This window comes from Ambystoma mexicanum, chromosome 12, assembly GCF_040938575.1.
Source record: "Ambystoma mexicanum isolate Mex_15411 chromosome 12, UKY_AmexF1_1, whole genome shotgun sequence".
Lineage (NCBI taxonomy): Eukaryota > Metazoa > Chordata > Amphibia > Caudata > Ambystomatidae > Ambystoma > Ambystoma mexicanum.
Genome location: NC_090936.1, coordinates 114659730 through 114674968, shown reverse-complemented (window position 1 = coordinate 114674968; position 15239 = coordinate 114659730). Strand labels below are relative to the sequence as shown.

At 44.7% G+C, this 15239-nt stretch overlaps 1 protein-coding gene across 1 annotated transcript in view; it reads left to right on the top strand.

Moving 5' to 3' along the window:
- Nucleotides 1-15239, top strand: part of TTLL12 (tubulin tyrosine ligase like 12) — a 498173-nt gene that overhangs the window by 299490 nt on the left and 183444 nt on the right. The window contains exons 7-8 of the mRNA XM_069628126.1: nt 6524-6640; nt 6736-6930. Of these exons, the coding sequence (XP_069484227.1) occupies nt 6524-6640; nt 6736-6930 (312 nt within the window). The remainder of the gene's footprint in view (nt 1-6523; nt 6641-6735; nt 6931-15239) is intronic.

Here is a 15239-nt window from a genome sequence, read left to right as displayed (position 1 = left end):
GTAATATTACCTGTATTTGCCTGAAGTAGTTGCACTGATCATCCTTTAGTGAGCTCTGACGTTAGGTTCTGTCAGGTATTGACGTCATCTGTTCCTTGGTATCTAGGTAAGTTTCTTTACTCTTGGCTTTCATTTATTCGTTTAACCCTTACTAATCCTCATTTTGTGGGATTTTTGTTATTCATAATGTATTATATTCACGGATGGCGACACGGATCTGTGAGGGGGTCTCTGGGGGGGTTTCGGGTGGGGGGGATCCCCTCCCATTAAAACGTTACTATTTCTGACATTTTACATTGGTATGTTAGCATTGCCTTTTCAAGTGTTTTTTTTCGACATTTTTTTCGAATAAGTGTCTTTTTCTATTGTATGTATATGATTTCGACATATTTACATTCAACTTTTTTTTTTCAACATTTTTTTTTCTGCCTTGTTTTCGATATCACTATAAACCCCAAGTCACCCCTGCAGACACTATCACAAACTGTCACCCCACTGCTAAAAACTCCACACTGTATATCAGCCCACAGGCCCAACACTCGACTTCCAATATATCATCCATACCTTAGGAGCTAACCTCAAAACAAATACACGAGCTATCCTCCTAGGTGACCTCAACTTGGGCTTCAAAGACATGAAAGGTAAAGCCCTCTCCAAAGCTCTCCAAGACCTCGGATTCTCCCAACTAGTCAACAACCCTACCCACATCAAAGGTCGTATATTAGATTGGATCGCTGATCACAACTGCGCGGTAGACATCAGCTCTAATACCCCATCCCATGGACCGCCAACCATCTACTGCACTTCTTCATACCGACTAAAACAGCACCCAACCCAAACACACCTGCGCCAGCCACCTTGGCTAGATCCAAGAAACTGCTCACTGTAGAAAGTATCCTCCCTCTTCTCGACACATCGGTACTTGCCCACCCAACCTCCTACGATCCTACAGAACTAGTAGAGATTTACAGTACAATTCCTAAAGCGGTATTGGACACTATAGCCCCAATGAAATTGAAAAAACCCAAGGTCCGACTACATGTGAACTCATGGTTCACACAAGAACTCTCGGACATACGAACCACTAAAAGAGCAGCACTAACTGCTTGGCAAACGCACCCATCGACCATCAGAAGGGCCACGTACCTCACAATCGCTAAATACAAGCAGGCCATCTCCAAAGCTAAAGCCTCCACATACAACTCCAGAATTGTGAAAGCCAACTCCCAATCAAAAGAGCTATTCACCATCTACAACAAATTGACCACCCCCCATACATCCAAACAACCCACTGAGAAAAACGAAACGTGGTGCAACAACATCCAACATACCATGTTAAACAAAATCAAAACTCTCCAGATCAAAATCAAGACACAATACGACAACCTGCCCATAATCACTCCGCCCTCACCCGAGCCCTCGACACTCCCGTTGGTCGCAGACTCTCCACATTGCACAAACAAGCCCACACCCTTGGGATTCAGGGAAGTAACAATCCCTGAAGTCCTACTAATCATGAAGCGCATCAAACCTTCACTATGCAAGGAGACATTTGTCCATCCAATTTAATTAAAGATTGTGCAGCTGCCCTGGCCCCATTTATCACCACATTCATCAATGCCTCCTTCACCAACAGCACCGTCCCACCCGCCCTCAAGGGAGCGTGGGTGCGACCACTACTAAAGAAACCTACCCTTGACCCGGACTCCCCTGACAACTACCGTCCAATCACCACCGTGCCTTTTTTGCTAAAAATTCTGGACCGGGCTGCCTATCTACAGATTTAGTCCTACCTGGAAACTCATAACATGCTAGGTAAAAGACAATCTGGCTTCCGCCCTCGTTACGGCACTAAATCAGCCCTATTAGATCTAAAGAACCAACTATTGGAAGCCATGGACAAAGGAAAAACATCACTCCTCCTACTCTTGGATCTCTCGGCTGCCTTTGACTTGGTGGACCACAGGATCTTGTGCAAACACCTCGCTGACAATGCCCACTTCTCTCAAGAGGCCACCGCCTGAATCACATCTTTCCTGGAAGTCCGAGCCATGAGAGTTTTTTCCGACCAAGCTTCAGCATCACCATCCCCCATTGAGTGTGGAGTACCACAAGGATCCTGTACCACCCCCACCCTTTACAACCTCTTCACCCTCCCACTTTTCAGAGACTTGGAAGAATTCGGCATAGCCTTTACAAACTATGCCGATGACATACAAATCTTCCCCCTCTAACAGGGAACTATGAGCAAGACCTCAACACCATCCAACTTACATATGCTCGCATCCAGGCCTGGATGACAGCCAATGGGCTCTGTTTAAACGGGGAAAAAACAGAAATCTTGCTGCTAGGCCTCAGAAGCCCTAAAAAAACTAGATGAGAAGTATATCTCATTCAGTATTGAGAACACTACCTTCACAGCCTGTACCTCAGTGAAAACCCTTGGGGTATATCTGGACTCCATGATAACAATGGACAAGCAAGTCAGCGCCATGCCATCCGCGGCCGCCTTTACCACAAAAATCATAAACGCAGTAAAACCCCACTTATCGCCAAGCAACTTCCTTAACATCGCTAGAGCTACAATTGGCGCAAAACTTGACTACTGTAACATCCTGCTCATAGGCACCTCTGCTAATAACATCAACAAACTAAAAATGGCACAAAACAGCGCCCTCAGAGCTGCCCTCAGCAACCCCAAGAGAGCACATCTCCCAGGCTATGAAGGATGCCCACTGGCTCCCTATCAAAGAAAGCATAACATTCAAGGCCCTCACCATCACACACATGCCACGCCCAGACCTCCCCAGCCTACCTAGCAGATAGAATACACTAGGCTCCTGCCCACAGACCCAAACGTGACCAATACTCACTTGCTCTCTGTTCCAGCGTTCAACGGAGCTAAAGCTGGCAGTACCAGCTTTGAAGTACTAGCACCAATAGCCTGGAACGTGCTTCCCCCTCAGCCTAAGAAGCGAAGAATCCCTCAGTGTTCAGAAAGCTGCTTAAAACAAAGGTATTTAACTAATAACCTTCTAAAAATGTATTGTCTCCACACTGTTCCACTGTAACCTCGGAACACCCTCTCAACACTGTCACTAAACATGTACCACTGTAACATTGCCTTGTACTTAAAGTAAACCTTCTGTAACAGCACCACAATGCCTCTGGGCCGCTGGGCACTTTATAAATTAAAAAAAATAAAGGTGGACACTAAGACAATAAGATTCAACTAAGGGGACCACGGTCAAGAAGCAACAGTCTATCGTCTAGCAGCAGACACAGGACCACGTCCAGCACAGCGTCTCTTGGTGTGGGACTGCTGAAAATGCAGAAACGGCCAACTCCTGGCACATGCCGAAGATCTGCAAAGTTCCAAGGCTCTGCTTGGAACGGTGGCGCCTGCCTCCAGGTAGCCTATGAGAGCTGATCAGTCCTGGTCCAGGGACCCTTCCGAAGGCTCAGCGGTCACAGATCCTCGAGCTGTGGTCGGGACTGGTTTATTCCCACCCGTCCAGAGGTTAAAGCACCAATAAGTAAGGACAGGACCAGGGATTCACGAGGCTAGCAGTGGAGTTGATGCTAGCCAACTGCAGGGGTTGTCAGCAGGCTGCTTTTCTTTGTAGAAGTCTTGGCTCCAATGGTGATCTAAGGAACAGTTGCAGGAGCACTCATTTTATGCAGGATTCGGGGTGGGAGCAAGCCCACCTATGGTAAGAATTTGCAGTATTCAATCAGCCAGTTGTTATCCCATCATGAGTAGCCATTTGTCACCACATCTGCCCAGCAACAGACATTCAGGCAATAGGTGTGGATTGGGACTAGAAAGCCCCAGCCCCCTCTCTGGCACAGACACACAACACCCCTTGGCTCACGTAAGCCACAGCTTTCCCTGGGAATGGGATTTCCCTGTAAGGCCTTTTCTGACCCAAGAAGGTCAAAGAACAAGCGAAAAGAAAACTCCTGGCACAGCCATCTTAGGTTGCTAGCTACCTTTTTAGTAGCCATTCTCGGTAGATGCAAAAGTGCATGGATAAAATGTCACACAAATTGTAAAAATTTCACAGCTGCCACCAACTGGTCTTAGGCACTTTTTAAAAGTAACCAAAAGCCATTGTATAAGGATCCCAAGTATCCTAACTGCACTTCACTGTAAGGTGATGTTTGCAATTGTAAGAATTCAGACAAACATTCTCTCAGTACTAGTCAGTTTCCCATAAGAATGAGCAAACCAGGCAAGGGCATTAAAGCAGAAGGCTCTACTTGTCTCCAAAAAGTCCGGACAGGGTTCAAAACAAGCAAAAAGAAAGGGTGTCCCATAGAAATGTATAGCGGGAAAGTTGCAAAAAGAAAATCTTTCCTAACAAATGCCTGCAATGATGGCCTACTCCAAAGCCGGATCCAACGCAATACTGGTCTTTTGCTTATATCTGTGTGGCCTAATACTAAATAGATGATTGCATTTGACATGTTTCGCATGGCTTTTGTCTTTTCTAACCAAACGGAAATCCAAGGTACACTGGGGTGACAAGTTTTTCCATGTAATGGACATATTGTGTAGAGTGCCTCAGGGAGCTAGTATTCCCCCCCTTCTTTTCAACCTACATCTACGTCTTTTTTGCAAAATCCTTGACAATATCAATGTCTATTTCGCTAACTACGCCGACGACACTCAGTTGATAGTGGAGCTGAGTGGACATTATGGGAAGGACAGTGACTCCCATTAACACAATCTACAATAATATTGGATCTTGGATGGACCATAACTGGCTCTGCCTTAACGGCAATAAAACTGAGCTAATGGTATTTGGATCCACGCAAGCACAAGTTAAACTAACATCCCAATACGGATCCTTCCTCATTAGATATCCCAATACCAGTAATGAGGAAGGTCAAGACCTTAGGAGTGTTTTTGAGGCCTCTGTGCATCGATGCTCGGACACCAAATGTGAGCAAGAATTGCTCATATTATGTAAGACTCCTGAGAGCAATGAAACCGCTCTTAAGTGAGGAGAATTTCGCCACCCTAGCCAGAGCAATCATCCTCTCACGTCTTGGTACGAAAATGATCTAATGCTCCGCGCAAGTAAGCAGTGCATCTCCAAATTCCAACACATTCAAAATAATGCGGTCAGAATTATTAAGCAGAAAACTAAAACCGAACACATTAGCAATGCAAGAAAACTGCACTGGTTCAAGGTGGAAGACATGGTCCATTTTAAAGCCATGACTCTGGTCCACAAGTGTCTCTATGGGCAAGCCCTGGCTTATCTTAAATCCCAAATCTCCCGATATGTGCCAGGCAGATCTTAGATCAGAAAATAAAGGCCAAATTGTGGTACCCTCATATAAGGGAATGAACGGATTAGGTAGAGCTTTCCCTACTGTCGCCGCTGACAAATGGAACAACTTACCGCTAAATCTGAGAGTCCAGCCTCATGAGCTTCTGAAAAAAACAAACGCCATCTTTTCAGATAAATGAGATACAGACATTACCTCATATAATTGTTTTGCACACTTCAGCCTACCAGCTGTCCTGTCTTTATTTGTCCCACTGTCTAGCGTCTATTTGTTGCGCCCTAATTCCTGCGGGCGACCGGGCCGATACAAATAAAAATAAATACATTTTCCTTGAAATACATTAATCTCGTTTTAGAAAGCTGTTCTCAGGATCTTATTTTACCATTTGATTCAGTCCTCCCATAACCCAGACCCATGCATAGTACCCATGACTACCTGTTGGTTGTATAAATCCATAATTACAGCAATGGATCTGTTTCTCATGCTTGCTTGAAACTTGACAACCAATTCTGCGGATCTCACCAAAAAGATTTCTTTACTTTCTGGGCGCTCTATTACCCAAAACAGTCTGGCATGAGTCTCGGCTACTCAAACTGCATCCATCCTAGCCCTAGGCAGTTCTAGATTCAGTGGTTATACTTATTTTTATATTTTAGGATGGTATACCATTGCTTTTATTTTGGTTATGTTAATATATAGCCCTTTTTCCCCCATTTCCTTTTTAACTGTTCATATCCTGAGCTGCACTAAACTCTCATTCAACTGGTGGTGATGTGATTGAAGGACAGCGTTAAGAGCTGCTGGGTTGTCCTTGAGTGCCTATTCCCAGTTAAGTCTTGCAGAATATTGGCACCATGCTAGGTGATGGGGGAGAAGCAGGATACACTTGCCATAAATAAGGGTTTCAATTGAATTTTTCTTTCCTTGGCATACCTTTTCCTATAAGCAATTTAAAAAGAAAAAATGAAAACATGATGCATAAAGTTCTTATAATTGTAACCACGTAAATGGATGCATATGGCACCTGCTTCATTCAGCGTTGGTACAGAAAATGGTCAAGTTCCCACTATGAAAAGATATTTTGGTTTGCTGAAAAATATTTTAAATTACTATCTTTTAAAGGTAAACATTTAAGTAATCGAGGATGTTCTGGTTGAGAAATCACAGTTGAAACTTTTTTTTCCAGTTTTTTTTGTTTTCACCCGTTTTATTTTTTGCGCAGGGTCTACACTGAATTACGGCAAGTACTCAACAATGTTGATCATCCACGGTTTCAATTTACGAATGATGACAGTGAAGCGGACATCCTCTACAATTTCTCTCACATCAAAGATTACAGGTTACTTACAACAGCCTTATTGCTTACAAATGCAAGCCTCCTTGGCTTAATGTTGATTGATTATGCGTTTATTTTGACTCCCCTTGATTTTGCAGACGGTTGAGTGAGGAAAGGCCGCATGTGATGCTGAATCAATTTCCATGTGAAAGTCTTTTGACTGTAAAAGATTTGCTGGCTTCAATATCCAGACGGGCTGCAGACTCAGGTGGACCGAAGTGGCTACCTCTCACGTTTAACCTTCGCACAGAATTACCACAATTCATTCGAACCTTTCAGCAACGTGAGCAGAGGTAATTTGGGCTATCATTTATGCTTGAGGTTCATAGAAAAAGCTTGCTTAAGTGGTTAATTAGTTTTTAATAAATACGTTATTTAGCAGACACTTATCTTTTCACAAAATGAACCAAGAAAAAATATTTCAGAAGAGCAAATGCAAATATGTTTCCCGTATGATTAATATGTATTTCAAGCTAATGGCCGGGAGGATAGCTCAGAGGCTACACATTTGTCTTGGAAGCAAGACAAAGCAGAGCAACCGTTTCGAATCCCAGTCCCAAGCTTGGTGCGTTCTAAAATATTAATTATGATCAGATTTCATACAGTGCTGGATTGCTCCCGATTCTATGTTCTGTAATAATGTGTGATTACCCACTGTAATGTTATTCCAAGTATTGATCTGTGAAGGATGGCAGGGTGAATGTGTTCTCAGAGGAGAGCCCCTTTTAGTAAGAGTGTTTTATTCTAATGTCATTACAACTAGAGAAAATGGTGTTTAGAAGTAACAATGATAAGTCAATGCAACCACTTTTTCTACAAAATATGGAAAATGAGGCATGTGCCATTTGTGAAAGAAACTGCTGAAGTCAGATTTAAGGTTTGGTCATTACATTTCTTTCGCATGAAGATACTTCCTTACTTGAGATGCTTTTGTTTGTCAGTTGATCGAGAACAGTGTCTGCCTTGTGATCTTAAACATTTCGCATCCGTGGGCCATTCAAATATGCTTTTCCCAGAGACTCGGTTTTTAGGGGTCCTAGTCATAGCAGAAGATCATTTTAAATTGTTCTAACATAGAAAGAAAATATGGAGTTAAGATTATGCTCTTAAATCGGAGCTCCAAGAACTACTTGCAACAGTCTTCCTGGTGTATACCTGTTGCAAAGGGACGGCGTGTTTTAAATATGGAGTTAAATATAATACTTGTCAAAATGCCTAATGCTTAACACCAAATATAAGAACATTACATTTGATAAATGGGAATGCATGGGAAACAATAAAATAACTACATTGATCGAACCTTGTCTGTACACCTTCACCCTAAATCCAGGCTGAAATCAAATAACCATAACTACCCTCTACCTCCCCTGTCCCCGCTTCCAAAATCTTGGACAGGGAAATCTGTCAAATGAACTTAACCCTTCTTTCCTGATTGCATACCTTGGCTATTTAAATAAGTGTGTGCAGAGAGATCCTCCTTGCTTTCTTCCTGAGCATACCCATTTGAAACAACCTTCTTCTATGAAAGACTGATCCAACCGTCCTGTCCTGAGTCATAAAATAAAACAGTTCCTATCTCTACACACCATCCACAAGCTAAAAATAAATTCAATAAAAATCAATTAGTTATGCCCCTTAACTACCGTTAATATCCTTTTTATTTTTCATTTGTATTTTTGTATTGATGTGTTATGGACAATTAAAACCTTGTACACAATCTTATTACACAGTAATCCCAAAATATTCTTTAACCATATTACATCATATAACATAATCTAAATACATTTAAAATCATTTAAATTGATTGATGGCATAAGAGAATTGTCAATTCATAAACATAAAAATTACATCACTTAAGAATCTTTTCCATATAAAATATTCAGCAGCAATATATACCAGAGAGTGAGCCGCATATATACCAGTCCAGAATTTGTCAGAGGCGATCATATCTAAATTGCTCACCAAATCCTTGTAGACACTATAATAAAAAATGCTGAAATTGGGTCACATAGTGAGTAAATGTCACGCTTTTACTAGATCATGTCCACAATAAACAAATTTCCTACATTCATATGGAATAGATCTCCATGCCCCAATATACTCATTACAAGGAAGTATGTTAAAACAAAGGAACATTGTTTCAAAATCATAATTCCCATATTTCAATAAATATTCTCATGATTTTCCAATATTAAAACTTTGTGGAATATAGTGCATAGCTTGTTTTAGTATTTAAATAATCAAGTGAGTTCATGTCCCATTCCATAGCTTTCATTTTCATTTGAGTGTTAAAACATGGATCCTCATTGTTATATGCAGTGGCATTTAAATGAATATTCTGCAAAAAGGTATTCCAGGTCAATTGCAGTTTTTCCATGAAGGTGTACTTCTATCCTGATCGTGTGACATCGGCTATAATACCAAAAAGACTCATGATCAGTTGATCCCATTATATAGTTATATAGCTTAGTGCAACGTAGTTACCTCGGAGTGGAGAGCGATACAATACCCAGCTTGCACCTAATGGCTTCCATAGGAACCGCATTAGGGAGCTTAAGCACAGGTCTCCATAACATTCCTTCAAGTCTGCCAAGCCATGTAACCTATTTCTCTTCAAGAATTGTCAGTGTATGTAGAACTCCCAGAATACTACTACTACTCCAGCATGGGGTCTGGCATGGATTCACATGCTCGTGAATATTCCCGTCAGGCTGGGAATCCTCTGTAAAAGAAAAATGTCTTTCACTTACTGTATTTCTCCTTTAAACCAATCACTGTCCTATGGGTCATACTGCCCCCATCCAATGACAGTCCTCTCCCTCAGCCCCTCTTCTGGCAGCTATCTTCAGATTGTTACAGCACGCTTCAGTGTTGGGAGTCCTCGAGTTTGCTCTGCCAGCTACTTCTATGTTTTCTTCGTGTTTTTGATGGAAAAATGTTCTGGTTCCAGGTTGCGTTTAGTTCCGGGATCAAGGAGTCCAGGAATCCGGTAGACTGGAAAAGGCTAGAAAAGCTCGGAACCAGAAAGGGGGAAAGGAATGGTTAATAGCACTGGGACAAGGGAAACAATACCGCGAGCTACGAACACACGTCTGGGCTACTCAGCAACAGCATTGAGATGCGCGGAGCCGCGGAAGGCGTGGTCTATAAATAGACCACGCCGCGTTCAGCGCATGGAGCGAGCAAGGGCTTCAGCTCTGGACGGCCATGTTGGAAGTAGTACGGAATGCAAACCCCGTTGAGACAAGGACCAGGAGGTCCAAAAGGGGCGTGATCTGAAGTTCAGGACATCGGAAAGGCCTTTCCCTCCAGGTTTGTCCGGGTGCATTAGGTGAAATCCTCTGAGCAACCGAGGAGCCTTGATATTTGAAATAGGTTCCCAGGTACTTTCGCTAGGATATCCTTTCCACTCCACTAGATATTGAAGATGGCCCTGCTTATACCTGGGGTCACAAATCCGGGACACCTCATATTCCAGTTGGTTGTCAACCAGTAGAGGAGGTGGTCTACTGGGATTTCGAGAGGACTGGATGTAGGGTTTCAATAGGGATGTGTGAAAGACTGGATGAATTATTTTCCAGGAGTCGGGTAGCTTGATTTGATATGAGACAGGATTGATAATCTCCTTGATGGGAAATGGACTATAGTAGCGGGGAGCCAGCTTGTTTGGTCATAAGTGTCGGGGGAGTAGTTTTGATGACAACCACACTCGGTCACCGACCGTATAGGACGGACCTGGTCTTCTCTTGGAATCTGCATACCTCTTGGTCTGTAATCTGGCTTTCTCCAAGTGTTCTTTAGCCTCCTGTTGAATGTTGATAAGAGTTTCGATCCAGGAGTCAACAGTAGGTACTGGTGTAGCGTCAGGAAGAACCGAAGGTAAGACCGATGGATGGAACCCCTGACTACAATAAAAGGGGCTGGTCTGTAACGCTGAGTGTTCGGAGTTGTTGTAAGCGAATTCCTCAACGGGTATCAGGAGAGACCAGTCATCCTGGACCTTGGCATCGAAACATCGGAGATATTGTTCCAGGGTCTGATTTGCACGTTCTGTGGCTCCGTTGGTTTGGGGGTGATATCCTGAAGAGAGGGCATGTTGGATTCCTAATACCAGACAGAGGTGTTTCCAGAATTGTGAAATGTACTGGGGACCCCGGTCAGAAATGATCTTGGAAGGAAGCCCATGTAGTCGGAATATGTGTTCGAGAAATATTCCAGCTAGTTCTGAAGAGGATGGTAGTTTCATCAGTGGCGTAAAATGGGTCATATGGGTAAACAAATCTTTGGTGACCATGATGGTAGTATATCCTCGGGAAGGTGGTAACCCCACTATGAAGTCTGTAGCGATGATTTCCCATGGTTTAGAGGATAGAGTGGGCTGCAGAAGAAGACCCGCCGGTCTCTTGTTATCATGTTTATTTTGGGCACAGGTTATAAAAGTCTGGATGTATTGCTGCACGTCAGACTTCATTTTAGGCCACCAGAACTGTCTCTGTATAAGACGGGGGGTGTTATTGATACCTCGGTGCCCGGAATGGAGTGTCATGACAAAGGTTTATTATCTTTTGCTGTAGCTTCCGTGTAGGAATGAATAGTGTGTTGTCCTTGAATAAGTAGCCTTCCTTGGCTCTTAATTTCCAGAGATTTCGTGTTGAAATGTCCTTCCATAATTCCGAGGATTGGGTTTGCGATCAGACTTCTTCCAGGAGATTAACTGCTTGGGCTACGAATATTGTGGGAGAGAACATTTTAGGAAATGCTTTATCTTCAGTGGTCGCGTAGTCAGGACGGCGAGACAAGGCGTCAGCGATCAGGTTCTGTGATCTAGGGACATGGGTAATGTGGAAATGATACTGGGCAAAAAAGTAGGCCCAATGTGCCTGACGACTGTTCCTGCACTCCAGTGACTGTAGAATCTGTAGGTTTCGATGATCAGTACAGACTTCGACAGGATGTCTGGCTCCTAGAAGTGGGTGTCGCCATTCAGTGAAAGCTTGCCGAATGGCTAAGAGTTCCTTTTCCAGGACGGAGTAGTGCGTTTCACTAGGAGTTAAGGTTCTTGGCAGATAAGCAACGGGGTGTTCCAAATCGTCCTCCATCTTCTGCTTCAACACTGCTCCTATGGCGTAATTAGAAGCATCCTTTTCCACTAAAAAGGGTCGACTTGTATCGGGTTGAGCCAATATGGGAGCTTGTGCGAACTCAGTCTTTAAACGCTGGAATGCAGTCTCTTGTAAAGTTGACCAGACAAATGGGGTGTCCTTCTTTAGCAGAGCCACTATGGGTTGTACAATCTCGGAAAAGGTGGCTATGAACTTCCGGTAGAAATTGGCTAGTCCTAGGAAGGATTGGATTTGTTTCACGGATGTGGGAGTAGGCCAGGCGAGAATGGCCTTTACTTTTGAAGGGTCCATGCCAATCCCCTCTGGACTAAGGATAAATCCCAGATAGTGCACAGAGGTAACGTGAAACAAACATTTTTCAGGCTTGGCTAAAAGGTGATGTTACCGGAGTCTTTGTAGAACTGCCTTGACGTGTCCTTCATGCTTCTGAGGGTCCTTGGAAAAAAACAATGTCGTCCAGATAGACAATGACGAAGAGAAAGAACCTATCGGAGAACACCCTATCCATAAAACGTTAACTGCTGGGGCATTGGCTAGTCCAAAGGGCATGACCAGGTACTCGTAGTGGCCAAAGGGTGTCCTAAAGGCGGTCTTCCACTCGTCTCCTTCCCGGATACGGATCAAATGGTAGGCACCCCTGAGATCCAATTTGGTGAATATTACGGCTCCTCTCACAGCTTCCAGGATATCCGAGATCAGGGGTAGTGGGTACCGATCCTTGAGAGTGCATTGATTTAAGCCTCTATAGTCGAGGCAATGTCTGAGTTCCTTGGTATCCTTCTTGGGAACGAAGAGCAATGAAGCACCCGCTGGAGATTACAAGGGTCTTATGGTGCCATTTTCAAGATTAGTGTCTAGATATTCCCGAAGGGCCTTTTTCTCGGGTTCGGAAAGAATGAACATTCTGCCGAATGGAATTACAGCTGAGGGATCAGTATCTATGGCACAGTCTTCGGGCCTGTGAGGGTTAAGGCCTGGACTATGGCATTAGAGAATACATCAGCATATCCCTGATTGGCCTCTGGAACTTGTATGATATTGGAAACCATGAGTGGTGTTTCTTGGTCTCTTGGTGGTTCTTTAGGAGTTACCGAGGAGGGATTCAGGGACAGACAATGGGACATACAGAACTCTGAGGCCAGGAATAATGATCCTGCTGTCCAATTGATATACGGATTGTGCTTTTGTAACCAGGGCATTCCCAAAACCATGGGGTAATGGGCTGACTTAATGATGTCGAATGTTATCCGCTCTTGATGATGGTTTATGGAAAGTTGGATCTCTTTAGTCTGCAGGCTTATGGGCCCTGAAGAGAGTGGTCTTCCGTCTATTGCTTCCACCGGCTGCATGGTGTTTCGGGTCTCGTACGGAATATGATGACTAACCACCCAGTCTTGATCAATGAAGATTCCCATAGCTCCGCAGTCCACCAAGGCCAGAATGGGATAGGTCTTGTCTTTGGAGGGCGACAGGAAAGCCTGTAGTATCACCAAACTGTTTTGTCCAGGAGAGTTCAAGGATGGAATTGATGTGGAGCAAACATCTCTCTCCCGAAGCTCTGCTACATTTAAGATCGGGAGCTGGCGTTTCACGAACGCCGAGGAGGTGCCAGACGACATTCCCTGACTAAATGTTTGTCTGAAGCACAATGCATACACAAACCCGTATGGATCCTTCTCAATCTTTCTTGAGGCGATATGGGTCCACAAAAGGCTCCAATTTGCATGGGTTCAGGTTCTGGGGCTGGACTTGGGTTTGCGTCCGATCTGGCTGTGCTCTCAAAGGACGTCTTGGGTGGGTTTCCCTTGGATTGCTTTCTTTCAGCCTTCCTTTCCTGGATGCGAAAGTCTATTTGCAAGGCCAGGTCCTTTAGTGCTTGGAATGAATTTGGTCTGGCCACCCTGGCCAGTTCATCCTTGATCTCTTTGTTTAGTCCTCTCCTGAACAGGGTAAAACTAGCCTCAGGGGACCAGTCTGCTTCCTTGGCCAATTGTTTAAATCTGGTCACATAAGTGAGCATATCTTGGGAGGCTTGTTGAAAGTCCAGCAAGCGTTCTTGGGCAGTATAGACCTGCTCTGGACGGTCAAACATGCCTTTAAGGGCCTGTATGAACCCATCGTAGTCGTCTTGGAGGGCACCGCCGGAGTTGACAAGGGGTGTTGCCCAAGTTAAGGCGTTGCCGGAAAGGTGGGATATGATGAAACCCACCTTAGCCCTAGAGGTCGAAAAATAATTGGCTTGAAGGTAAAGTGGACCAGGCATGAATCCAGAAATCCGCGGAGTGTTTTTGCCGAACCATCATACTTGTCAACAATACCGCCCAACAGGGCACCCTCCTTTGTAGCTGAATCCCGGGATAAGACCAATTGTTTGAGCGCTGCATTTTACGCCTTAAGATTTTGAACCTCGGTTGATAGTTCTTGCATGCGTAGCATTAAGTCCTGCACGGCGGCTTCCATCTCGTTCTTGGGTTCGGTCGGGTGGCGTCTCAAACTGTCAAGGAGTTCCCCCCTTCTCACCTGGGTCCGATGTTTGCCGGCGACTTCGATCGCTGCCTTCTTGCGAACGCTCCTGGTCTTGAACAGCGCTGCTCGAGATTCGTCTGGTTCCAGGTTGCGTTTAGTTCCGGGATCAAGGAGTCCAGGAATCCGGGAGACTGGAAAAGGCTAAAAAAAGCTCGGAACTAGGAAGGGGGAAAGGAAAAGGAATGGATAATAGCACTGGGACAAGGGAAACAATACCGCGAGCTACGAACACACGTCTGGGCTACTCTGCAATAGCATTGAGACGCGCAGAGCCGCGGAAGGCGTGGTCTATAGGTAGACCACGCCGCGTTCAGCGCATGGAGCGAGCAAGGGCTTCAGCTCTGGACGGCCATGTTGGAAGTAGTACGGAATGCAAGCCCCGTTGAGACAAGGATCAGGAGGTCCAAAAGGGGCGTGATCTGAAGTTCATGACAACATCAGGGATTCGTTGTCTGTGAATTTCAGCACCCCTCAAGGGCAAACATTGTCGAAGATTCCATGAGGCCATCAGGCCTACTCGAGCCCTCCAACCATGATGAGGAGAAGGAAGATCCTTCAAGTCTTGCAATATGCGGGCTACAGAATGTTCGTTGAAGACCAGCACCTGCAATGCCTCTAATGCCTGCATCCAGACCACAAGTAAGGAGAATGCAGGATATGCCTTGGTTTCTCAGAAAAGACAAAGGATAGGCACAGTACACTGGCGGCGTGGCTGAACGTCATGGCCTCTGCCCCGTGTTCCAAGCAGGGTCATGCCTCACCCAGGACTGGGCGGTCCGTACAGCGGACTGAAGTATTTTGAGGGCGCCTCATTCGTGGGGGCCCAAGACCAGGCCAAGAACTGCAAGTCTGGGTCATCTGGGGTCACCATGGAAACAGGTCCCACGGTGGACAGGAAGCGATCAATGTCACCCTCCGCCTCTATTGGCAGCCAGCAATCAAGCTCCTCCTCC